We start from the raw sequence: 27,009 nt of genomic DNA on the forward strand, positions 1-27,009 counted from the left end.
GGTTAGCACTGCTGCCTCACAATGCTAGGAATCCTGGTTCAATTCTGGCCTCGGGTCACTCTTTGTGGGATTTGGATGTTCTTCCTGTATCTGTGTCTGTTTCCTCCCACAGTCCAAAGATGTGCGGGATAGATTGATTGGCTATGATAAATTGATCGTAGTGTCAGGGGGATTGGCAGGGTAAATATGTGGGGTTACGGGAATAGGGTGGGATTGTGGTTGGTGCAGACTCGATGGGCCAAATGGCCTCCCTCTGCACTGTAGGGATTCTATGGTTTTCCTAACTCCACTCTCCTGCCTTTTCCCCAAAGCCCTTTGGCCCACTTTTGATCAAATATTTATCTATCTCTTTCTTGAATTCATTGATTGATTTTGCATCCACTGCACTCTGGAGCAGTGAGTTCCATAGATTCATAACCCTCCGTGAGAAGTAGCTCCTCCTTATCTCTGTCTTGAACCTTCCCCTTCTTACTCGACAACTATGACCTCTTGTCGTAGACTGTTCCAGAAGGGGGAACACTTGGTTAATATTTACTTTATCAATCCCGTTAAGTATTTTATTTACCTCAATCAAACCCTTCCTCATTCTTCTGACCTCCAGCGAGTACAAGCCTAAGCTACTCATCCGCTCCTCATACAACAGCCCCTTTGAACCTGGAATCAATCTGGTGAACCTCTTCTGATCCACCTCCAGTGCCACCATATCCTTCCTCAAAGAAGGTGACCAAAAATGAACACAATACTCCAAGTGTGGTCTCACCAATGCCTTATGCAATTGCAACAACACTTCTCTACTTTTATACCCTAGATACTTTGCAATAAATGCCAAGATTCCATTTGCCTTCCTTATAACATTTTGCACCTGCATATCCACTTTCTGAGACTCATGCACAAGGACACCCATATCCCTCTGCACAGATGCCTTTTGAATCTGTTTACCATTTAAAAAGTAATTTGCCCTTTTATTTTTCTGGCCAAAATGTATAACCTCGCATTTATCCACATTAAACTCCAACTGCCAGATTCATTCCCCTAACCTGTCAATATCCATTTGTAAACTTTTTAGCTCCTTATCACAGCTTGCTTTCCCATCTATTTTCGTGTCAACAGCAAATTTTGTTATGTTACACTCTGTCCCTGCTTGTAGATCATTGAGATAGATTGTCAATCGTTGTGGTCCAAGAACTGAATCCTGCGGGACCCCACCAGTTACAGATCACCAACTGGAGAAGGACCCATTTATCCCAACCTTCTGCTTTCTATCAGTCAGTCAATCCACAATCCAAGCCACTACTCTACCCCAATCCCTTGGGATCTGACCTTCTGGATCATTCTTATGTGTGGCACCTTATCAAATGCCTTCTGGAAGTCCAGATAGATCACATCCACAGGATCCCCGTTATCTACTTTGCTGGTTACATCCTCAAAGAACTCTCTCAGGTTTGTCAATCAAAACTTGCCCTTCACAAATCCGTGCTGACACTGGTGAATTGCGCTTTGCTTTTCCAGATGCTCAGTCACCTCCTCCTTAATAATTGACCCCAGCAACTTTCCCACCACAGAGGTCAAGCTGACTGGTCTATAGTTTCCCACTTTTTGCCTCTCTCCTTTTTGAATAAGGGCGTCACATTAGCATGTTTCCAGTCCACCGGTATCTTTCCAGAATCCAGGGAATTTTGGAATATCATAACTAATGCATCCACTATCTCCGCTGCCACTTCCTTTAACACTCTCGGGTGCAGGCCACCTGGTTCTGGGGACTTATCTACTTTTAAACCCTTCAGTTTACTGAGTACCTTCTCCTTGATTATAGTAATTTCACCAAATTCCACTGTATTAACTGCAGTTTTTGGGACAGAATTATTATCTTCTACTGTGAAGACAGAGACAAAGTACTGGTGTAGTGCCTCTGCCATCTCCGAATTTCCCCACCATTTCCATCTTCTAAAGGGTCTACTTTCACTATTCTCATCTTCTTTGTATACATACAGAAACTTTTGGGCCAGAACACTACCACCTCGCCAACCATGGAATCGGAGTGGGCGAGGGTTTGACAACAGAAATCTCCGTTGACCTCGGGAGGGAATTTCCGGTCTCGCCCGAGTGAGGCCTTAAATCCTGCCCTTGGTGTCAATGCTTGATTTCAGCTGGCTTCCATTTAGAGTCCATTTTAGCATTTTTGATATTGTATTTAGTCACCTTTTGTTGGTGTTTGAAGTTCTCCCAACCCTCCACGCTGTCCTCGTTATTGCCCTTATGTTATCCTTGATTTCCTTATTATGCCTTGGATGATATTTCACCCTGGTGGAATTCCTCTTCCTCTCAGGAATGTGCCTTGTTGAGATGTCTTTAATATCTCCCTAAACAACTGCCACTGTTCTTCTACCATCCTCCCCTTTAATACTCTGTTGCCTTTGTTTCTGGTGTCAGTCTACATTACTAACAGTGCGGGTATTGCGCAAATACTAAAGGGCTGTGGAGAGTCATAGGATTTTCCAGCACAAAAAGAGGCCCGATGGCCCATCTTGTCTGCACCAGTCATCAAGGACCGATCTATCCTAATCCCATTTTAAATACAAATCACCCGGCTTTTATTCCTTTGATGACGTGTGTGATATGTGAGACAGTTGGACAAACAAGTCATTGAAATTTTCTATTGTTAGAAGAGAATAATAAATGACAATTTGAGTGCTACAATTCCTAAAATTAACATTTTACACGTAATCTAAAAGCACGCAGGCTTTTTGCCCCTGGTAGTTTTGTTGTTTGCAGAAGTTGTGCTGAAAGTGAATAAGATGCAATTAACATTAATTGCCTAACCCAGTTCCTATGGCTTTGAAATTGGATCACACCAGCATTGTTAAGCTAGAGCAGACAGGATTTAACATGATCGTCTTAATCAGGCCACCTAAAATAATACACAGAGGAAGTTAAATGCGAATCAGTTTCTAATGGTCAGGGGAGATGAAACACACTGAATCCCTCGCCCACTGGACACTTCAATGCTGAGGCCATTGGAGAGGATCATTTAATTATCTCTTTGTAGATGAAAGGCCCCTCACATATTAGATAGGGAGAAGAGAGTGTTTAGTCAGAACAAGAACATTTTTTAAATGGTTGCAATAACTTGGCCACAAAAAGGTCATGATGTGGAGATGCCGGCGTTGGACTGGGATAAACACAGTAAGAGTTTTAACAACACCAGGTTAAAGTCCAACAGGTTTATTTGGTAGCAAATACCATCAGCTTTCAGATGGTATTTGCTACCAAATAAACCTGTTGGACTTTAACCTGGTGTTGTTAAAACTCTTACAAAAAGGTAGTCAGACGTTGTAATATTCCATTTTCTATACTTTAAATTTTCTATACTTAAGACGGCACTGCTGTCTCACAGCACCAGGGACTCGGGTTCGATTCCTGGCTTGGGTCTAACTCAGTAAGAAGTCTAACAACACCAGGTTACACCAGGTCTGACTATCAGACCTGCTGAATTTTTCAGCATTTTTTGTTTTTGTTTCCGATTCCAGCGTCCGCAGTGTTCCGCAGTCCATCACGCAAACCAGCCTCCCATCCATTGACTCTGTCTACCCTTCCCGCTGCCTCGGAAAAGCAGCCCGCATAATCAAGGACCCCAGGCAACTCGGACATTCTCTCTTCCACCTTCTGCCATCGGGAAAAAGATATAAAAGTCTGAGGCCACGTACCAACCGACTCAAGAACAGCTTCTTCCCTGCTGCTGCCAGACTTTTGAATGGACCTACCTCGCATTAAGTTGATCTTTCTCTACACCCTAGTTATGACTATAACACTACATTCTGCAATCTCTCCTTTACTTCTCCCCTATGTACTCTATGAACAGTATGTTTTGTCTGTATAGTTCACAAGAAACAATACTTTTCACTGTATAATACATAGAATCATAGGTTTCCTAGTGCAGGAGGAGGCCATTCGGCCCATTGAGCCTGCACTGACAACGATCCCACCCACGCCCCATCCCCATAACTCCCCCCACCCCCATTAATCTCCCTGACACTAAAGGGAAATGTAGCATAGCCAATCCACCTAACCTGCACATCTTTGGACTGTGGGAGGAAACCTTGCCCTTCTTATGTGACAGTAATAAATCAAATCAAATCAATTTGCCTTTTATTACAGAGGGAGATGTCTGTAGGGTTGGAGAAAGTTGATAATAAAGTGTGAGGTGACTGCTACGTGCAGCATAAAGCCTAGCAGAGAGCGGATGGGCTGAAGGGCTGCAGCTTTGCAGCAACAGCTGGCCTCTCCTGGAGGGGGGGGAGACTGTGACAGTGATTGACAGGTGAGGGAGGCACGTGCAGGTGGGCGGTTGCCGTGGTGACGCGGTGCCTGATTGACAGGTGAGTGGGGGCACGCGCAGGTAGGCGGTTGCCGTGGTGACGCCGTGCTTGATTGACAGGCGAAGGCCGGGCGCAAGGTGCGGGGAAGGGGGGCAGTGATGAGGTGCGGGATGGCGCGGCGGGCGTTGCCGGGGTGACGGGGCGGGTGATTGACAGCTGGAAGTAACCATCGGACCGCAGTGACGTCAGTGGGTATCCCTTTCTGGCTGTGTCTCCCAGCCGCAGTGAAGGGCGCTGCAGCCGCTCAGCTGTTCCCGTTGCCCTTTTCCCCTCGGAGCTCAGTGCAGAGACAGAGAGCCAGGCTCCAGCTGACGCTGCTCTTTCCAATCCACCGGCGGTTCAAAATCTCGGCAGCTTGCATACCTTGCAATGGCTTCAGCATTGCTGGTAAGCATCTCTCTCAAATTGCGCATTGCTTCTGTATCGAACCTGCTTGTTCCATTTACTTGGTTTGATTTATTATTGTCACATGTATTAGTATACAGTGAAAAATATTGTTTCTTGTGCGCTATACAGACAAAGCGTACATAGCGAAGCAAAGGAGAGGGTGCAGAATGTAGTGTTATGTCACAGCTGGGGTGTGGAGAAAGATCAACTTAATATGAGGTAGGTCCCTTCAAAAGTCTGATGGCAGCTTTGCAACGCCATTGAGGGCCGATGCTGACCACATCTCTGTCTGAGTGGTTTTATCCTTGCACAGACATGATGTAAGTTTAATTTGGGGTGCACTTGTTTTGAAATTCCTCTTGACTTGCATTGGCCAAATGGCCTTTTGGCATTGAAGGTGAGTGACATTCCTGACATTTGTAGTTTGTTCTCCTGCAGATTCATCAACCTCGATTGTAGTGAACCCTTTATGGGCTGAGCAAATCCTCACTTTGAGGGATGGAAAGTTCCACTTTCCCTGGTCCCAGGCTTTAATTGTTATTCTAACACTAAATCCTGGGGCATTTATCTTAGCAGCTGTGTTCTGTGTTAGCTTTGAATTTCATGGGAGATTGAGGTTGATTTGTACTAAGCAGGTTTTAAAGTTGATTTATTAGTGTCACGAGTAGGCTTACATTAACACTGCAGTGAAATTAACCTCTTGTGCCCTTAGTGATTTGGGGGGAATTCAGTGAAAAGTTTTTTAAAATCGTGGAAAGGCAGGTTTCACTGCGGTAATCATTGACAGTTTCTAAGGAACTGTCAGTTTAGAAATATTGAACAGAATTGATCGGGCAGATAGGCGCATCTCTTTTCTGTGCAGGAAAATCTAGAACCTGGGGTCATAATAAAATGGGGTGGCACGATGGCACAATGGTTAGCACTGCTGCCTCACAGCGCCAGGGACCTGGGTTCAATTCCGGCCTCAGGTCATTGTATGTGCTGAGTCTGCACATTCTCCCCATGTCTGCGTGGGTTTCCTTCGGGTGCTCCGGTTTCCGCCTGCAGTCCAAAGATGTGCTGGTTAGGTGCATTGGCCATGTGAAATTCTCCCTCAGTGTACCCGAACAGGTGCCGGAGTGTGGCGACTAGGGGATTTTCACAGTAACTTCATTGCAGTGTTAATGTAAGCCTACTTGTGACACTAATAAATAAATAAAAAATAGAGCTAGCCACTTAGGAGGGAAGTCTAGAAGCAGTTTCGCATACAAAGTACTTTCAACTCCATAACCTATAAGACAGTGTATGTTGAGGGACAGTTGGATCTTTCAAGACTTGAGGTCAAGGTATCAGGGATATGGAACTAGTGGAATGAAGATTGATGACTTGAATGATGGAGCAGGCTCTAGGAGCTGAATGCCGCCCCCGCCCCTCACTATGAATGAATCAATTGGAAGTTGTAATGTTGTAAGTTTTTTGTTTTGCTGGGGCACTTTGCATATTCCACTTTTGTCATTTACTTTGGGCTGAGAAGAGAGCTGTGAATGTAATGTTCCATTTTAATAAAGCATTTGCCTACTTGCAACGAAATGAGATCATAGAATTATAATTCACTCGTGGTATTAAGTTTTATTTTGCATACTTTTTTTCTAGATTTTATTTGAAATGTGTACTGCTGATTAAAGTGAGGGATCTTAGCACTGGTGGATAATATCAAGTTGACAAGCGTCAGTATTAGTCTTCCCAATCACACTCGCGCTCTCTCTTCAGATACCATGCTGTAAAAGGGGGGTATCGGTGACCATGGCCTATCTTCCAGAGTTTTATTTTCCCTCAAGTGCTAATTTTCACAACCACTGAAAAGCCTTTTGCTCCCTAAGAATTTAAAACTGGATCTTGTGTGCCAAGGTATCTTCAGTGTAAGCTATCGGAGTGAACAGTGGGACATAAGAACAGGAGTAGGCCATTTCTCTCCTTGAGCCCATTCTGATATTCAAACCGATCATGACTGACCATCACCAAATACCTGCCATATCACAAGGGCAGCATGGTGGCACAGTGGTTAGCACTGCTGACGCACAGCGCCGGGGACCCGGGTTTGATTCCCGGCAGCTTGGGTCACTGTCTGTGCGGAATCTGCACATTCTCCCCGTGTCTGCGTGGGTTTCCACCAGGTGCTCCAGTTCCTCCCATGGTCCGAAAGACGTGCTGGTTGGGTGAATTGGCCATGCCAAATTCTCCCTCAGTGTACCCAACAGGCATCAAAGTGTGGCGACTAGGGGACTTTCACAGTAACTTCATTACAGTATTAATATAAGCCTACTTGTGATACTAATAAATAAACTTTAAATTTTGATACCTGTAGCTAACAAAAAAAATCCATTAATCTTGCTTCAGATGTCCTGAAAATTCCAGGACACGTCACATTGTTGGGACATATCTTTAATAGCCTGGTAAGATAATGGTTTGTGCCATAGTGGTCAACTCTGTTACCCATCACCTGGTGTGGCTCAGGAGACCCACTCTGGCCTTTCTATTTCTGCTGTAGTTCCTGAAGAGGAAGTTGATGGGCTGAGAAGGTGTGTGATTTACTGGCCCCTGGCCCCCGTTTCCTCTTGGCCCCCTTCTTGACCATCTGAGTTTTCTGTTTCAACTTATCTCTTCTAATGCCCCTTCAGAGGTCATAACCATCAATGATTGTTAATGTCCACCTTCTTCATACCTCGCTTGCAGGTATATTTGTAGCGGTGGTGTGACGATACTGTGCCTTTACGAAATGTATGTTAGTGATGTTTCTGTGCAGAATGTGTTTACTGGTCCCGTTTTATCTGAAACGTTTTGTCCAGATCCAGCAGCATTGTATTGTTACTACAGCAGCATAATTGATCTTAATTGCTGCCATGTTTGTTTTAATCTGAACTAACGGAGGGTTGTTATTTTGTGTTTTCCCCAGGGATATTGCAGAGTAGGGCTTGATTAGGTTGATTGACAGGTAAGGTCATGTGACAACGTGGGTTTAGGCTTTCACAGAGAACTCAAGACAGTCTGGTTTTTGGGATCGTCAGAGAGAGATTGCTTTCTCTGTATCACTGTTTGAAGTGGAGACTGGAATCTGCCAAGAAATAAGACTTTTTCTCTGAGATTCTACTGTCTGGGGGTGGAGCTTTCTCCAGAAGTTGCTGCATAAAAATTAGAAGACAAGCATCTATCTGGATCACTCTCCAGAGGCGTTGAAAGGCCAGAAATCTAGTACCCACATAAGCATCTTTGGTTTCTGTGCCAACTGGTTCTTAAGAAGGAATTCCTGTCTATGGGGGATACTGCTGAATTGAAACAATAGAGATAGCTAGCTGTTAAGAATTATACTTTGTCATGTTTAAGTATTTTAATTGGTAGAAGTTATGCTATTCTTTTTGTTATATTCTGTGTTCTTAAATAAAGTTTGTCTTGATAAAAGCTTCCGAGGGAGTCACTTGAATCACCTCATGCTCGCTTTAATGCCAAAGCCAAAGTAAAAGCTGGGGTTGAGGCTAACTTCGTAAAATACCTTGGAGTTTCTGATCTGGTCCTTAACAGGTGGTGTGGATGCCCAGTGAGTCATGTGCCACTGGTCAGTTCACTGCACAGAAGGTCATTGGGTATATGGCCATCATCTAACTGATGAGCATGGGCAAGACAGCGCAGACTTTGTTGGCCCAATGAGTGTATGCTGGTGGAATTAGCATGTTCCAGGATCTCAGGAGTTGATGACGTAATCCTGCCAAGAGATGCCTGGTATATGTTTGAGACTGTGAAGCTGGAAACTGTTCAGCCCTGTGTCCTGCCTAGTGTATATTGTCCAGGTCTCACTGCTGCACAGGACTGTACTGAGGACACAGGCTTCATAGACTCAGCTTGTCTTGTCTCACATTCTCTTAATCTGCTTGACATAACAGCTGAAGTATTTGCAATGTCTGCCTGTTGATTTCAGCGTCAAGTGACTGATGGCTAGTGATTTTGGAAATCCTTATTCCCTGACTGGGAATCAAACCTAGCCATATCTCATTGAAACTTACAGAACAATGAAAGGCCTGGATACAGTAGAAGCGGGGGTGGTGGTTCCATTAGTAGGAAAGACCGGGATCCGAAGGTGCAGCCTCAGCGTAAAGGGACGACTCTTCAGAACTGAGATGAGGAGGGATTTCTTCGGCCAGAAAGTGGTGAATCTATGGAATTCATTGCCACAGGAGGCTGTGGAGGCCAGGTCATTGAGTGCATTTAAGACAGAGAGATATATAGGTTCTTGATTGGCAAAGCGATCAAGGGTTGTGGGGAAAAAGCAGGAGAATGGAGTTGAGAAACTTGTGAACCATGATTGAATGGCGGAGCAGACATGATAAAGAACAAAGAACAGTACAGCACAGGAAACAGGCCCTTCGGCCCTCCAAGCCTGTGCCGCTCCTTGGTCCAACTAGACCAATCGTTTGTATCCCTCCATTCCCAGGCTGCTCATGTGACTATCCAGGTAAGTCTTAAACGATGTCAGCGTGCCTGCCTCCACCACCCTACTTGGCAGCGCATTCCAGGCCCCCACCACCCTCTGTGTAAAAAACGTCCCTCTGATGTCTGAGTTATACTTCGCCCCTCTCAGCTTGAGCCCGTGACCCCTCGTGATCGTTACCTCCGACCTGGGAAAAAGCTTCCCACTGTTCACCCTATCTATACCCTTCATAATCTTGTACACCTCTATTAGATCTCCCCTCATTCTCCGTCTTTCCAAGGAGAACAACCCCAGTCTACCCAATCTCTCCTCATAGCTAAGACCCTCCATACCAGGCAACATCCTGGTAAACCTTCTCTGCACTCTCTCCAATGCCTCCACGTCCTTCTGGTAGTGCGGCGACCAGAACTGGACGCAGTACTCCAAATGTGGCCTAACCAGCGTTCTATACAGCTGCATTATCAGACTCCAGCTTTTATACTCTATACCCCATCCTATAAAGGCAAGCATACCATATGCCTTCTTCACCACCTTCTCCACCTGTGTTGCCACCTTCAAGGATTTGTGGACTTGCACACCTAGGTCCCTCTGTGTTTCTATACTCCTGATGACTCTGCCATTTATTGTATAACTCCTCCCTACATTATTTCTTCCAAAATGCATCACTTCGCATTTATCCGGATTAAATTCCATCTGCCACCTCTCCGCCCAATTTTCCAGCCTATCTATATCCTGCTGTATTGCCCGACAATGCTCTTCGCTATCCGCAATTCCAGCCATCTTCGTGTCATCCGCAAACTTGCTGATTACACCAGTTACACCTTCTTCCAAATCATTTATATATATCACAAATAGCAGAGGTCCCAGTACAGAGCCCTGCGGAACACCACTGGTCACAGACCTCCAGCCGGAAAAAGACCCTTCGACCACTACCCTCTGTCTCCTATGGCCAAGCCAGTTCTCCACCCATCGAGCCACTTCTCCTTGTATCCCATGAGCCTTAACCTTCTTAACCAACCTGCCATGTTGGACTTTGTCAAATGCCTTACTGAAATCCATATAGACGACATCCACGGCCCTTCCTTCATCAACCGTTTTTGTCACTTCCTCAAAAAACTCCACCAAATTTGTAAGGCACAACCTCCCTCTTACAAAACCATGCTGTCTGTCACTAATGAGATTGTTCCGTTCTAAATGCACATACATCCTGTCTCTAAGAATCCTCTCCAACAACTTCCCTACCACGGACATGATGGGCCGAATGGCCTAATTTTGCTCCTATGTCTTATTTTTAAAAAAGTTTAAAGTTTATTTATTAGTCACAAGTAAGGCTTACATTAACACTGCAATGAAGTTACTGTGAAATTCCCCTGATCGCCACCCTCCGGCGCCTGTTCGGGTCAATGCACCCTAACCAGCACGCCTTTCAGAACGTGGGAGGAAACCGGAGCACCCGGAAGAAACCCACGCAGACACGGGGAGAACGTGCAAACTTCGCATAGACAGTGACCTAATCCGGGAATCGAACCCGGGTCCCTGGGGCTATGAAGCAGCAGTGCTACCTATGTGCTACCGTGCCGCCATGGTCTTTTGGTCTTATATTGGCGACAAATGTCAAATCCTAACCACTAGAAGAGATCAGCAGAGATGCAGTGGGAGACGTTTAAGGAGATAGTTCAGAATAGACGGAATTGATATATTCAAATAAGAGAGAAAAAATCCAAGGTGAGGACCCACCATCCCTGGTTAATTAAAAAGTTCAAAGATAAAGCATATAATTGCGCAAGGATGGGTGGCAGGTCAGACAATTGGACAGAATATGCAAAACAGTATAGACTGCCCAATGAAGAGGGAAAAATAGACTGAGAGAAAGCTAGCGAGTTCTATAAGATTTTCTATATTTGATTCAATTTATTATTGTCACATGTATTGGTATACAGTGAAAAGTATTGTTTCTTGCACTATACAGACAAAACATACCGTTCACAGAGAAGGAAAGGAGAGTGTGCAGAATGTAGTGTCACAGTCATAGCTAGGGTGTAGAGAAAGATCAACTTAATGCGAGGTAGGTCCATTCAGAAGTCTGGTGGCAGCAGGGAGGAAGCTGCTCTTGAGTCGGTTGTATACGTCCTCAAACTTTTGAATCTTTTTCCTGATGGAAGAAGGTGGACGAGAGTATGTTTGGGGTGCTTGGGGTCCTTGATTATGCTGGCTGCTTTTCCGAGGCAGCCTTAGAGTTAGTGAAGTGAGCATTGGTCCTATAAGAAAGTGAATCTGGTGAATTAATACTGGAACATATGGAGATGACAGATGAATTGAACAGGTACTTTGCATCAATCTTTACTGTAGAGGATACAAGTAACATGCCAGAAATAGCTGTACCTCAGGAAATGAAAGGGAGGGAGGAACTCAAGAAGTGCTACTGAGCAACTTGTTGGAACTGTGGGTTGAAAAGCCCCCAGGTCCTGATGGATTTCATGAAGTGGCTAGTGAAATAGGTGATGTGTTGGTTATAATTTCCCAAAATCCATCAGTCTCTGGGAAGGTTCTATTATACTGGAAAATAGCAATTAATTCAAAAAGGGAGGGTGACAGAAAGTGGGAAACTACAGGCCAGCCAGCTTGATATCTGTCATAGGAAAAATGTTGGAAGCTGTTATTAAACAATTCGATAAGTTCAGCGTAACCAGGAAAAGTCAACATGGTTTTGTGAAATGGAAATTCATGTTTACTCAATTTATTTGTGCTGTTGATAAAGTGCACTCAGATTTGCAGAAGGCGCCACATCAAAACTTTTTGCGGAATATTTAAAGCTTACTGTTTAAGGGGTACTATATTGCCATGGATAGAAGCTTGTCAAGCAACCCTAACCTGAGGAATTTGAAGTATAAATCAATTGGAAACTACAGGGATGGATGGTCCCACACATCAAGCAATGCCCACTATGTCCAAACTCATTGAAGTCCATTTTCACTCATACATGCTGAGAAATCCTTGTACACTGCACTAAAAGACACCAAGACTGGTTTGTCGAGAACAATCCAGAAATTTGCAGACTCATTGATTTGTAAGTGGACGGCATTCCAAATCTGGTAACAGGATCCAAACTCTACAGAAAAGAAGCTTGACCCTCAGGTTGCCAAAAGCTGAAGTTCAAAGAAGAACCTGTGAATAGCGGACAGAGAAAGCTGAGGAAATTCAATTTCTCATTGTCAGACATGACACTTGTGTCTGTTTCAAGGCAAACAGAGATCAGTGCTTTAATATCCCAACTATGTTCGGGGTTGGGGGCTTTCAACGAAAAGTAAAGATGTGGTTTGCACATACAGATTCAAACTAACAACAACAGATTTATTCTAGGAGCTGTTGCCAGCACAGAGAATAAACTGAAACTATAACAGCAACACCTTAATGACATCACCATCAAATCATGCATACAAGAGCAGGGATGTACTTCTGAGGCTGTATAAGGCTCTGGTCAGACCCCATTTGGAGTATTGTGAACAGTTTTGGTCCTCGTATCTAAGGAAGGATGTGCTGTCCTTGGAAAGAGTCCAGAGGAGGTTCACAAGAATGATCCCTGGAATGAAGAGCTTGTCATATGAGGAACAGTTGAGGACTCTGGGTCTGTACTCGTTGGAGTTTAGAAGGATGAGGGGGGATCTTATTGAAACTTACAGGATACTGTGAGGCCTGGATAGAGTGGACGTGGAGAGGATGTTTCCACTAGTAGGAAAAATTAGAACCAGAGGGCACAACCTCAGGCTAAAGGGACGATCCTTTAAAACAAAGGTGAGGAGGAATTTCTTCAGCCAGAGAATGGTGAATCTGTGGAACTCTTTGCCGCAGAAGGCTGTGGAGGCCAGGTCATTGAGTGTCTTTAAGACAGAGATAGATAGGTTCTTGATTAATAAGGGGATCAGGGGTTATGGGGAAAAGGCAGGAGAATGGGGATGAGAAAAATATCAACCATGATTGAATGACGGAGCAGACTCGATGGGCCTAGTGGCCTAATTCTGCTCCTATGTCTTATGGTCTTATGTGACGAGCTCTTAAAGCAATCATGCAACAATTTAAATATATAAGAAGTGCACCTTCGCTACAGACCAACACTGGTAAGATACGATGGCACAGTGGTTAACACTGCTGCTTCTCAGTGCCAGGGACCCGGGTTCATTTCCAGCCTTGGGTAACGATGTGGGGCTTGCACATTCTCCCTGTGTCTGCGTGGGTTTCCTCCGGATGCTCCGGTTTCCTCCCACTATCCAAAGATGTGCTGGTTAGGTTGATTGGCCATGCTAAATTGGCCCTTAGTGTCTGGGGGATTAGCAGTGTAAGTACATGGGGTTTAGGGATAGGGTTAGGTGGGATTGTTGTTGGTGCAACCTCGATGGGCTGAACGGCCTCCTCCGGTACTGTAGGGATTCTATCATTCTACTCTATGATCCAAAGACAGTGACTCCCCTCAGGACATGGACAACATAAAAACTTGCTTGAATTCTCTATCATCTCCATAGTGGGCATGTACCTGCTGGTGAACCTTCCACAATACACAATCAGAACTTAGCTGGACGATGATGATCTAAACCCTGACAAAGTGATATGTGCAGTCAGCCAGACAGGGAACAACAAAGCTTCTGACAATTAACCTGAAATACTGAAACCAGAAGAAGATTTTCTGATCTTTCTATACATGCCCAATTTGTGAAGATCTACCAGAGTGAAGAAACTCCAAGTCACCTTAATGATGCCATGATGAATACAATCTTCAAGTAAGATGACAAGTTGAACTGTACCAAGTACAGGTGCATGCATTGCTTTCAACTGTTGGTAAAGTCCTAGCTAGGTAACTTTTTAATTGCCTCTTGCCAATGACAGAGGATGTCCTTCCAGGATTCCAGTGTGATTTCTGACATGCCAGAGGAGTAACCGACGTCGTCTTTGCAACATACTAACCTCCAGGGTAATGCAGAGAGTAGAACATGCCTTTGTGAATGACGTTCTTCAATCTCGCAAAAGCTTCTGACTTGATCAATTGAACTGCCCTTTGGCAATGGCTCCTGTCAAGCCAGAGTTCTTCTTAGGCTCCCTGTTACCATAGCCCTGACTTTCATAGAATCATAGAATCCCTACAGTGCAGAAAGAGGTCATTCAGCCCATCGAGCCTGCACCGACAACAATCCCACCCAGGTCCCATCCCTGCAATCCCACACATCTATGATTGCACTATCCTCTAATTTCTCTCCTATCCTCTCTTCCCTCCGAGTTCCATCTTTTCCATGAAAACCACCTCCTCCTCCCTTGACTTTGTCCCTACTAATTTCTTGACTACACAAATTTCTCTCCTTACTCCAGTGTGAATTGATATGGTTACAGTTCCCTTTCCTAAGGTACTATCCCACCCTCCTTCAGCCACCATCATCCCTCTCAAAAAAGCGACATTTGATTCCCTGTCCTTGAAAACTACCGCCCCATCTCCAACCTTTCTTTCCTCTCCAACATCCCTGAAAGGGTTGGGGGTGGGGGTGGGGGTGCGCTGGTGGAAAGCAATTGGAGAGTCCTACCAAAGGTGCAAATGGATTGAGAGACATTCTGTGTTTCCATTTCATGATCAATACACTGTGTTACGAATGTAGAACTCACTACCATGTGGAGTGATTTGGCTGAATGGTGCATTAAAGGGAAGCTAAAAGTAGCAGTACTTTGAAAGTCACAGCACAGCAGCAGACCGCTTGACCCATTTGGTCTTCGGTGATGTTTATGTTTTATATAAATCCCCTTTTAGTATTTCATCCCACCCTATCTCTCCATTCCTTTCTCCCCCGAGTACTTATCTAGTATTGCGGGCCTTCTATGATGCTTCGCTTGTTAATGTAGTTAAAACTACTGTTCCCCTCAAGTAGCCAGACAAACTCAGAGTGGTTCAGAATGATTGATTGAAGACTGCAGCTACAGGACCCCAATTAAGCCATTAAGGCCAGTCAGAGTGCACAATTCAGAAATACACAAGCAGTTATAGTTTCAAATTCGATTGCAAGTAATTAGCATATACTAGTCAAGGTATAGGAGTTAACTCTATCCACTCACAATTACTGATTAAGGTTATATCATTCATAAGGTACAGATATTAAAACCAATCACCTTACGCTTCCTTAATTATAATATCCAATCAGCATGAGGTTTTGATTGCAGCGGTAGATTATTGTTCCAACTATCTTTGAACATCCCAGCTGTCTGAATATTAGAACATTAATCAATCCCCCCATTTCCCATTGTCTGGTTTAATGGCCACTCCCAGACCAAGACACCTTATCTCTCCTTCTGCTTATCTGTTAGGTCTGTAACTTGGACAGTTGCCTTTTGTATAGCGGCTTACTATCCTGATCTGCATGTCTCTGCTATTAAACTGTGGGCAGGCTTGTGGGTTTAACCTTTTCACTGGACGCAGTTATTAATATGGTTCCTATTCTCCTCCATAATTATTAGTGTGGGTATTATTTCCCCCCTCACTAGCTTCACCTTAAGTGCATCTTATTCTCCTCAATCACATAATTTGATGGCAAGTTCCATGTTCTCACCACGTTCTGAGTAAGAAACCTTTCTCCTGAGTTCCTAATTAGTTCATGGGATGTGGTTGTCGCTGACTAGACCAGCATTTATTGCTCATCCCCAATTATCATTAGGAATGTGATGGTGGGCTGCCTTCCTGAATCATTGCAGTTTGTGGTGTAGGTACACCCATAGTGCTGTCGGGGAGGGAATTCCAGGATTTTGATCTGGGGCAGTGAAGGAACATTGAAATTGCAACTAAAGACTATGGACGTTGGGTGGAAGATTAGCAGCGGTGGCATCGTTACTCCAATGATGAAACTTCGTGCGGATCTCTCCCGGGTTTTCTTCAGGCTTGAAGACTCCATTTTGAAATGCATCTCCAAAGCTTGTGGGGGTTTCCCTGGGTGAAGATTGGGACACCTTGCACCTCAAACAGTTGATTCTTGCATTTATCCTTGCAAGTATTTTCCTTCAGACTTTACGCTCTGGGGAAACATTTTATTTTTTCAGCTTTCAATTGTTTTTATCCTTGTTGAGAGGATTGAAACCCCTTGCATCATCTCCCATGTTTAGATGGCAGGACTGCACATGGCTTTGGTCGAACCTGTTCACATACTGTCACTTGCGTTGTTGCCACATTGCTAAAGGGGGGTGTGGGAATGTGATTATATTCTGAAAGTACAAAAGAGGAAGTAGAAACCACAATACTGGAAAAGATTCATTGAAAACTGGAGAGTTCAGTATGAACCTGGATCACAATTTTTGAAACCAAACAATATATACCAGTGTTTGTCCAATAAAAGTAAATACCTTTACTATCTGATTCTGGGTCATTTATTCTGGCCAAACAGTGTGTCTTCAGCCACAACCCTACATGCACACCTCTGATAGCAACCTATCTCTTGGTGGACTCTGAGACTCTCAGTTACTTTATACTGCATGACTTGCACTTAGTCAGGATTCTGAACATAGACCTCGGCTTAATTCATTCAAGGTCTTTGTAAACAGGGAGCTTGTAAAATGAGAGCAGGCATTATTTATCCACTCTCATAATTGTTAGGACAAGGGATAACCTGGCAAAGCAAGCAATTTAAATTAATGAGTATGGTGTGTTATGACCAAAGGAGTGTAAATGCCAGAGAAACCTTTATTATTCAATGAAGAAAAGAATAAATCAGCTGTACTGGGGCTTCACTCTGCCATCCCCAAAGGCACAGTCAAACTCCAATTGATTGTGACTCTCTTCTCGTGGCTTCTGACTTAATGATTAGTGGACAAAATTCCTTTGTCCTTGTAACATGTTCATCGTTGCGGAACTGGAACATTTTGGAATACCAACAGCAACACTATGTACTATGTACATTATCTAGTGCCCGGCTGAACAAGGGTCACAATGGAAACATGAATGCAACCACAGGTGTGGCTTCCTCGACATTTGTTGTTGATATTATTTAAATGTAGAGAGACTGAAGGTGAGTGAAGTACAGAGGGATCTAGGTGTTAAAGTGCATATATCACAAAAAGCAAGCAGGTCCAACAAGTAGTTAAGGAGGCAAATGGCAATTTGACCTTGGTTGTAAAGAGGTTGAAGATTTAAAAATAGGGAGGTTTCGTTGCAATTGTACAGGGTGTGGGTGAGGCTTCACCTGGAATACTGTGTACAGTTTTGGTCCCCTTACCTTTTAAAAAAAAAAGATACAGTAACATTGGAGGCGGTCCAAAAGAGTTCACCAGGCTGATTCCTGGGATGAGAGGGTTGTCCTATCAAGAGAGACTGAATAGAATAGAATCCCTACAGTACAGAAGGAGGCCATTGAGCCCATCGAGTCTGTACCGACCACAATCACACCCAGGCACCACTCCCGTAACCCCATGCACTTACCCTGCTAATCCCCCTGAAACTAGAGTCAATTTAGTATGGCCAATTAACCTAACCCGCACATTTTTAAATTTGATTTATTATTGTCACATGTATTAACATACAGTGAAAAGTATTGTTTCTTGCGCGCTCTACAGACAAAACATACCGTTCATAGAGAAGGAAACAAGAGAGTGCGAAATGTAGTGTTACAGTCATAGTTAGGGTGTAGAGAAAGATCAACTTAATGCAAGGTAAGTCCATTCAAAAGTCTGACAACAGCAGGGAAAAAGGTGTTCTTGAGTCGTTTGGTACGTGACCTCAGACTTTTGTATCTTTCTCCCGAAGGAAAAAGGTGGAAGATAGAATGTCTGGGGTGCGTGGGGTCCTTAATTATGCTGGCTGCTTGTCCGAGGCAGTGGGAAATTAGACAGAGTCAATGGATGGGAGGCTGGTTTGCATAATGGATTGGATTCATGACCTTTTGTAGTTCCTTGCGGTCTTGGGCAGAGCAGAAACCATACCAAGCTGTGATACAACCAGAAAGAATGCTTTCTGTGGTGCATCTGTAAAAGTTGGTGAGAGTCGTAGTTGACATGCCAAATTTCCTTAGTCTTCTGAGAAAGTAGAGGCATTGGTGGGCTTTCTTAGCTATAGTGTCGACATGGGGGGATCAGGACAGGTTGTTGGTGATCTGGACACCTAAAAACTTGAAGCTCTCGACCCTTTCTACTTCATCCCCATTGATGTAGACAGGGGCATGTTCGCCTTTACGCTTCCTGAAGTCGATGACAATCTCCTTCGTTTTGTTGACATTGAGGGAGAGATTATTGTTGCCGCACCAGTTCACCAAATTCTCTACCTCATTCCTGTACTCTGTCTCGTCATTGTTTGAGATCCGACCCACTACGGTGGTGTCGATCTGAGGGGGCTTGACAGGGTAGGCGGTGAGATGTTTCACTAGTGGAAGAGTCTCGAACAAGGGGACATCGCTACAAGATAGAGGGCTGGTTGTTAAAAAATGAGATGCAAAGAAATTTATTTTTGCAGAGGATGGCGAATCTCTGGGTTCCTCTGGATAGTGGAGGCTGGATCATGAGAAGTCTAAAGTGGAGGTGGACAAATATTTGAAGGATCAAGTTTAAGAAGGCATTAGGGTATCTGAGGAAGGATGTCCTTGCTTACAGATGGAGTACAGCGAAGGTTTACCAGGCTGATTCCTGGGATGGCAAGTCTATCATATGAGGAGAGATCAAGTTGGTTAGCATTATCTTCACTGGAATTTAGAAGAGTGAGAGGGGATCTCATAGAAACTTTTATTTATTAGTTTAACAAATAGGCTTACATTAACACTGCAATGAAGTTACTGTGAAAATCCCCAGTCGCCACACTCCGGCGTCTGGGTACACTGAGGGAGAATTTAGCATGGCCAATGTACATAACCAGCATATCTTTCGGACTGTGAGAGGAAACCGGTGCACCCGGAGTGAACACCCGGGAGAATGTGCAGACTCCACACACATAGTGACCCAACCTGGGAATTGAACCCAGGTCCCTGGCGCTGTAGGGCAACAGTGCTAACCACTGTGCTGCCGTGGTAGCAACTTGTAGAATTCTAACAGGCTTAGACAGGATAGATTCAGAAAGAATGTTCCCAATGGTCGGGTAGTCCAGAACTAGGGGTCATAGTTTGAGGATAAGGGGTAAACCTTTTGGAATTGAGGTGAGGAGAAATTTCTTCACCCAGAGGGCGGTGAATGTGTGGAATTCACTACCACAGAATGTAGTTGAGGCCAAAACGTTGTCTAATTTCAAGAAGAAATTAGATATCGCTCTTGAAGCTAAAGGGATCAAGGGATATCCTATCAAGGGATATCCTTCACTAAGGGGGGAATCAGGATATTGAATTCAATGATCAAAATGAATGTCGGAGCAGGCACGAAGGGCTGAATGGCCTACGCCTGCTTCTAGTTTCTATGTAAATGACGCAGAAAGGATTTGAGGCTGGCATCGATCAGCCATGATTGCAATGAATGGCGGGGCAGACTTGCAGGGCCTGGTGGCCTCCTCCTGTTTCTTATGTTCAAAACTGGCATTCAGGCTTCCAGCAGCTTCTTCTTTCTAAATGTTGGGACACAATATGGTGCTGCTCAACAATGTGAGAACTGTATTGTTGGGTTTTCAATGAGCAGGTTGAGAGTTTGGCCATTTGCAGTGACTTCTGCGTTGTGTTTCTTTTTTAGTTTTTGCTCCATTCTTAAAGTTTAAAAAGCCCAAGTTCAGAGTGGACTGGATGAGTCCAAATCCATCTCCTTGCTGGCTCCAAAAACCAAATTCAAATTGAATCCAAATCATGGTCCCCACAAGAGAGACAAACAAGATCCAAGCTGACGAGATAAAGGATTGCACCCCATCTTGGGCTTGATCCAATGCTTGGGTTTGGGTTGTGCTGCCAGATTTGGGTATTTACATTGCGAATCATGAATGTGGGGAATGCTGCACTGTTTGAGGTACCCTCTTTGCAACAAGGCATTAAACCCAGGTTACCTATGTCACCAGTTGTAAAGGTTCCCTGGGCACTATTTAGAAGAGAAGTTCTCCTATCGGCAACGTTTATACCTCAACCAAATAAAAACCGGTCAGCTGGTCATTATTTTCAATCACTGTTTGTGGGATCTTACTGTGTGTTGTATGTTGGCGAAAAAGAACGGAGGTTTAAAAATAACAGCTTTATTTACAGGGTAATGTTCACTGCATAGCTGTTTCTTCACTGTGGAGATTCCCCATGCTAGCGACCTGTGACATCACTTCCGGTTGATACGTGAATATATTACTACGCAATGCTTAGCGCAGTTACCAAGAATCAATATTAATACACAACACCATGTAGACATCATAAGATCCCAAGATGAGGCAGCAGGAGTGGGCCATTCAGCCCATCAAGTCTACCTCACCATTCAATAAGATCATGGCCTTAACTGCACTTTGCCATCTGCTGCCCAGCTCCCTCTCCCCCACACCACCCCACACTGCACCACCCCCTCCGCCCCCCACCACCTCCAATAGCCCTCAAGTCCTTTGTCAATCAAATCTATCTAACTCAGTCTAAATATATTCAGTGACCCAGCCCCCACTGCTCGCTTGAGAAGAGAATTGAAAAGACTAATGACCCAGTGGGGGAAGAGATTTCACCCCCTTTTTTTGTCTTAAATGGGAGATCGTTTTTTTAAACTGTGCCTCCTAGATGTAGATTCCTTCACTAAGAAGAACTCTTGGCATCAACCCTGTCAAGTCCCCTCTGGATCTTAAATTTTTACATAAGATCATCTCTCATTCTTAAAAAAATCCAGTGAATTTTGAAGGTGAACCTGCTCAGCCTTTCCTCATAAGATACTCCCTTCATCCCAGGAATCAACCTGGTGAACATTCTCTGAACATCAGATGCTGCGCTTCCTACATTGCAACAACTTACTTCCAAAAAGTACGTTAGTGGCATTTTGGGGTTTCCTGGATTCAGGAAAGTTTCTTTGTAAATGGTGGTTCTCTCCTGATGGATGTCTTGAGCCTCACCTTCCCTATGGTGTGGTCCTCGATCTCTATCCAGCTTCCATGTCCAGAGACAATGACAATATAAAGCATAGCAATAACTCTACGGAGAGACAAAAGCTGCGATATGTATAGGATCCCTTCTTGGGTTATGATTGAGAGATAATTCAAAGTTGCATTGGGATAATTTGGGAATGAGTTGTGCTATTTTGATTTCCACAGATCAGTGACGATGAAAGTGGTTACGACCCAGAGTTGTTTTGTATCCCGAAACACTATGTCGAAGATCTGGAAAGAGTTTTCATTCCTCATGGCCTTATTATGGATCGGTAAGCGATGATCCTTCGTGCTTTGTGTTGACTAACTTCCGTTGTTTTTGAGCTAATGTTTATTTTAATTTCAAAAATAGATGTTAAAGTACGATACATCTTCTATTTGAATATGATCTGCCTCTTTTGAAGGTGAAAGTGCAAGTTAGGATTGTTCAAAAAATACCTGAGGTTTTTGCCTTCCAAACAGAGGCAAAGCATAAAAAGGGCAAGAAAGTTGTGTTAAGTTGTGCAAACCACTCAGTTCAAGGACAACTAGGGATAGACAATATCCGTTGGCCCAGCCAGCTACACCCATGTCCCACAAATGAATTTTAAAAAGATCCCATGAGTGCAGAAGCTGGGATTGTTCCCCTGAGAGCATTGCAGCGAAGGTCCAGGGGTGATTTAACAGAAGTGCTTACAAATTGGGAAGTGACGCGACAGAGTAAGTAAGGAAAAGCTGATTCTGGTGTCAGAAGGGTTTGTAACCAGAGGACATGGATTTACTGTAAATGGCAAAAGAGCCAGAGGTGAAAAAGGAGAAATTATTTTCCTCAGCGAGTTATGAACCACTTGCCAGGGTGGGTTGTGGAAGCAGATTCAATATTAACTTCCAAAAGGGAGTTTGAAAAATATTTGAAGGGAAGAATGTGCAAGGTTTTGAGGAATGGGATTCATGGATTGCTCTTTCAAAGAGCTAGCATAAACAAGGTGGACCGAATGGCCTCCAGTGCTGTGTCATTCTACGATTGTGTGATTTGTATTTGGATTACAGGGACGTGTGGTTGCTAATGTTTCATTGTTTAGAAGAGGAGTGCGTGTTTGTTTCTCTCTTTTCCCTTGAGTCTTTGTTGCTTTCTAGTGCCATTTATAGCACTGTGTGAGGATTGGCAGCTTTCCCACCTGAATGCCAGCTGAAGTTGGCTTTCAAATGTGTGAAGGGCTGGATTAGGGATCACCTCACCGAACATCAAACCGGCCATATGTCACAGAATTCCTGCCCACGAGCTTTCGGATGAGTGGGCTGATGAAGGAGCAGCGCTCCGAAAGCTAGTGGCTTGTGCTAGCAAATAAACCTGTTGGACTTTACCCTGGTGTTGTGAGACTTCTTACTGTGTTTACCCCAGTCCAACGCCGGCATCGCCACATCTTTGATTTGTGTGTCCAAGCACTGGAGTGGGACTTGAACCCAGAACCTTGTGATTCAAGGGCGAGTGTGCTATCATGTGAGCCCATCTATATTGAGGTGATGAGTTTTGTATAATCTATTACCTGTCCCTTTTGTGTGAAGAATGGCCAAAGGTAATCCAATAATTCCACCTCTTCCAGAAATGGAATTTGAATTTCGCTGGCCCTGCAGCCCCCAGAATCTACCTGATGGTAACCGTCATAGGCACAACATTTTTAAAATGTTAAATTCGAAAAACGTCAGACATAGCCCCATTCATAGAATCCCTACAGTGCAGAAGAAGGCCATTCGGCCCATCAAGACTGCACTGACAACAATCCCACCCAGCCTCTAACTCTGTAGTCCCCCTGACACTAAGGGGCAATTTAGCATGCCCAATCGACCTAACCTCCACATCTTTGGACTGTGGGAGGAAACTGGAGCATCTGGAGGAAACCCACACAGACACGGGGAAAGTGTGCAAACTCCACACACAGGGCCCAATTTTACCAAAACTTCGCACCCGTTTTTGGGCTCAAAATCGCAGTAAAGTTGGGCAGTAAACCTGACAGTCGAAAATTTGGGAAAACATTTCAAAATATATATCCCCCCAACCATATTTTGAAATATTCTCCCAAATTTTTGACTCAGGTTTTTAGTTCCTGCGATTATAATTTTGACATTATCTTCCAAAGGGAATTCCTCTAATTCTGTGCAATGTTCAGATGAAAACAAGATGACAGAAAGGATCCAAGGCTGCTCCAGAGGCAGAGTAGCTGCACCCAGCGTTGCCCATGCAAATCACATTCATAAGTAGGGGCACATCTGCCATGGAATGTGAGAGAAGAGTTGCCAATACAAACTTCTTTTCACTATGGTTGATTTCCCAGATTTAGTAATCTCCTTGAATCTTATTTCCAACCAAGTTCCACCATGGGGACAATTATTCCAAGTTCACCACATGACTCTGAACATTTGAGCACCTGGCTCATGGCTACAGGAACATCAACAATCCAGTTACAGATCACAAATTTATGATACAGGTCACTAATTGCTCACTAGAACACTGTAGTTTAATTACCTTTCCCATCGATAATTAGGCATCACAAAGAAGAAGCTACATTATTTCCAGTTTGCAGGATTCTCCCAAGTCCATCCTCCCCCCCTCTCTGCTCTCTCTGCTGTTTTTTTCTGTCGCGCCCGGGTGCGCTGCTTCAGATTATTTTTTGAACTGCGCATGTGCAGTTCAGAGCTCCAATCGTTCCGGCAGCGCTAAGCCCCGCCCACTGCGCGGATCGGACTGGAGCCGGCAAAAAGCGTATGGGCACGCTGCAAAGAGGATTCCGGGCTCGGATCTACATTACGCCCGGATCCGGCCCTTAGACTCCAAATGGTAAAATCGGGCCCAGAGAGTCGGGAATCGAACCCGGGTCCCTGGCGCTGTGAGGCAGCTGTGCTTAACCACTGTGCCACAGTGCACTCACTGTTGGCTCTGACTCTGACTTCCTTCAGGTCTTGTTTATTTTTAAAACCAAAATGCTAATCCATGCTTGGTTGGAAAATAATAATGTAAGACAGATTTAATGGAAATCGGTCCTCCCACTGCAATGTGCCTGGTTTTAATGTTTACTTTCAGACCAGGAGAAGAGAAAAATGGAACAGAAGGAGGGTGAGAATAAGATTTCAATCTTTATTCATAGAAACAAAGAAAGGTGAAGCAGGAGGAGGCCATTCGGCCCTTCGAGCCTGCTTCGCAATTCATTTTGATCATGGCTGATCATATTCAATATCCTGATTTTCCCCCTCTTTTCTCCCCCCCCCCCCCGCCCCCCGCCATATCCCTTGCTCTCTAGCCTCAAGAGCGATATCTAATTCCTTCTTGAAATCATATTCACTTTTAAGATCCATAATTGAGACTCCTGAATTCAAATCTCTGAATGAATATTCAATGGGAACCCATTCTGATCAAGCACATGTGTTCTTGGTTTCAGGCACAGCCAATTGGACTACATCCATCTGTGTGTGTGTGTGTGTGTGTGTGTTGTTTTTTTTTAGCAGTCGGCCTGAGGTGCGGTTGAAAATTCCATTTGATTTATTTTGGGCAATTTACTGAGAAGAAGTGGAAGTCCGCCAACTCTGGGGACATGGATTTCACTCCAGTCCAGAACCAGGGACGGAGTGTCCACCCTCTCTGAGGGTCCCATATACAAACTGAATTTCAGGAACGTGAATGCACAGGGTGGCACAGCGGTCGGTTAGCACTGCTGTCTCACATCGCCAAGGATCTGGGTTCGATTCCCGGCTTGGGTCACTGTCTGTGCGGAGTCTGCACAGTCTGCGTGGATTTCCTCCGGGTGCTCTGGTTTATTCCCACAGTCCCAAAGACGTGCTGGTTTGGCGCATTGGCCATGCTAAATTCTCCCTCCGTGTACCCGAACAGGCGCCGGAGTGTGGCGACTAGGCGATTTTCACAGTAACTTCATTGCAGTATTAACGTAAGCCTATTTGTGACACTAATAAATAAACTTTAAACTTAGTTCCTGGTAACAGCAGCACTAAACTCAGGCGGCTCTGCCTTCAAAGGGTGCTGCACCTGAGTTGGGAATGCTCGAAGCTGCCTGAAATATGAACAAAGAAAATTACAGCACAGGAACAGGCCCTTCAGCCCTCCAAGCCTGCACCGACCATGCTGCCCGACCAAACTAAAACCCCGTACCCTTCCGGGGATCATATCCCTCTATTCCCATCCTATTCATGTATTTGTCAAGACACCCCTTAAAATTCACTATCGTATCCCGGCAGCGAGTGCCAAGCACCCTCTGTGTAAAATAAAAACTTGCCTTGTACATCTAAGATGAAGATATATCATTTCTCAGCACTGATATCTCTTGCCTGCGTGAGAACACGCATTCTCAAAGAATGAAAATGACTGTTTTCGGGTATAGCGGCTGGGAATGTTTGCCTTTACTTTTAAGAAAACGCAGGTGGATAGAGTGAACAGGTGAGCAGATGGTGCTAAGGTTTTAAAATTAAAGTCATTGATGAAAATATCGGGGATGGAAAATTACAGCTTTACCTTGGCCAATCGTGCAATGACTGGGAGGTATGCAACTGGGAGTCATTTAAGATTTTTTTTAAAAGAGAGAACTTTCAAATGCTGGAGTTCTGAAGTCAAGGCAAAAACTGCTGGAAATATACAGCAATCATAGAATTCCTACAGTGCAGAAGGAGGCCATTCGGCCCATCAAGCCTGCACCATCAACAATCCCACCTAGGCCTTATCCCCGAAACATCATGCATTTACCCTGCCCTCTGGCACTAAGGGACAATTTACCATGGCCAATCCATCTAACTTACACATCTTTGGACTGTGGGAGGAAACTGGAGCACCCGGAGGAAACCCACACAGGCAGTGGGAGAACATGCAAACTCCACACGGACAGTGACCCGAGGCTGGAATTGAACCCAGGACCCTGGTGCTGTGAGGCAGCAGTGCTAACCACTGTGCCACAAGTTAGTTATAGTTTGTAAAGAGTGTAATAAATTGGTTTCTGTCCTTCTTCTGAACTAAATTGTAGCACTGGGAACATTAAGGGCAGGAGGAGGCCATTTACACCCTGAAGTCAGTTTTAATTATGGGTAACCTATAGCTCTTTGATATCTTAACTCAACAAAAATAATTTCACGTTAATCTTGAAAGCTGCAATTTCCCAGCATTTTGAGGGAGAGTTTTTCAAAGATTTCTCACCATGCTTTATGTGGAAAATATACTTCCTCTTTCAATCTTTGGGCTCTAGGGTCTAGGATTTTGCCCTCCTTAGATTTTTTTCCTCTGGGTTTACCCTTTCAATTCTTTTTAGCAATTTGAATCCTTGGAACTTGATGAGGGTAACGGGGGTCTTGCCTGCCGCCTGCGGAACAGGTGAGAGCCTTGCATCGTCTGCTTTGAAGAAGGCCTCACCATATTCACCTGCCTTATAGTGGCTGGTCACAAGCCGTCCCTGGGATTAAGGACTCCCCCCAGCCTCCCAAGAGCTCGCTAGCCAGCAATACTCCATTACAGGCAATGCCAATGGGAGATCTATAGCTTCCCAGAAGGGAGTAAAAAAACAGTTCGGCCCAGTATTCATGTTTCCCAGTTTTACTGGGTGTTTTTTCTGAGTTGGGAGGGTGAGGTTGGATTGAAATCAAGGGCAGGGGTGCAGCTGTTAAAGGACACTCTCTTCCTGATGCTAGATCCCTTGATAAAACAGAGGTGCCTGACAAGGGATGGTCCCCACGCTCCTGTGATGAGGATTTTGCTTGTTAGGGCTTTCCGCAGGATGACCATTAGCGGTGGCATATGAGGCCCT

The 27,009-nt window shown here is 44.5% G+C and overlaps 1 protein-coding gene across 2 annotated transcripts in view; it reads left to right on the forward strand.

Annotated features, from left to right (window-relative positions):
* Positions 1-4,554: 4,554 nt before the first annotated feature.
* The window catches only part of LOC144492481 (hypoxanthine-guanine phosphoribosyltransferase-like), a 60,301-nt gene continuing 37,846 nt past the window's right edge, over positions 4,555-27,009 (forward strand). For both annotated transcript variants that reach the window (XM_078210550.1, XM_078210551.1), the window contains exons 1-2: positions 4,555-4,763; positions 21,401-21,507. In XM_078210550.1, coding sequence (XP_078066676.1) covers positions 4,746-4,763; positions 21,401-21,507 — 125 coding nt within the window. In that variant the 5' untranslated portion in view covers positions 4,555-4,745. The remainder of the gene's footprint in view (positions 4,764-21,400; positions 21,508-27,009) is intronic.

This window comes from Mustelus asterias, chromosome 4 (assembly GCF_964213995.1).
Source record: "Mustelus asterias chromosome 4, sMusAst1.hap1.1, whole genome shotgun sequence".
In the NCBI taxonomy this organism is placed as follows: domain Eukaryota; kingdom Metazoa; phylum Chordata; class Chondrichthyes; order Carcharhiniformes; family Triakidae; genus Mustelus; species Mustelus asterias.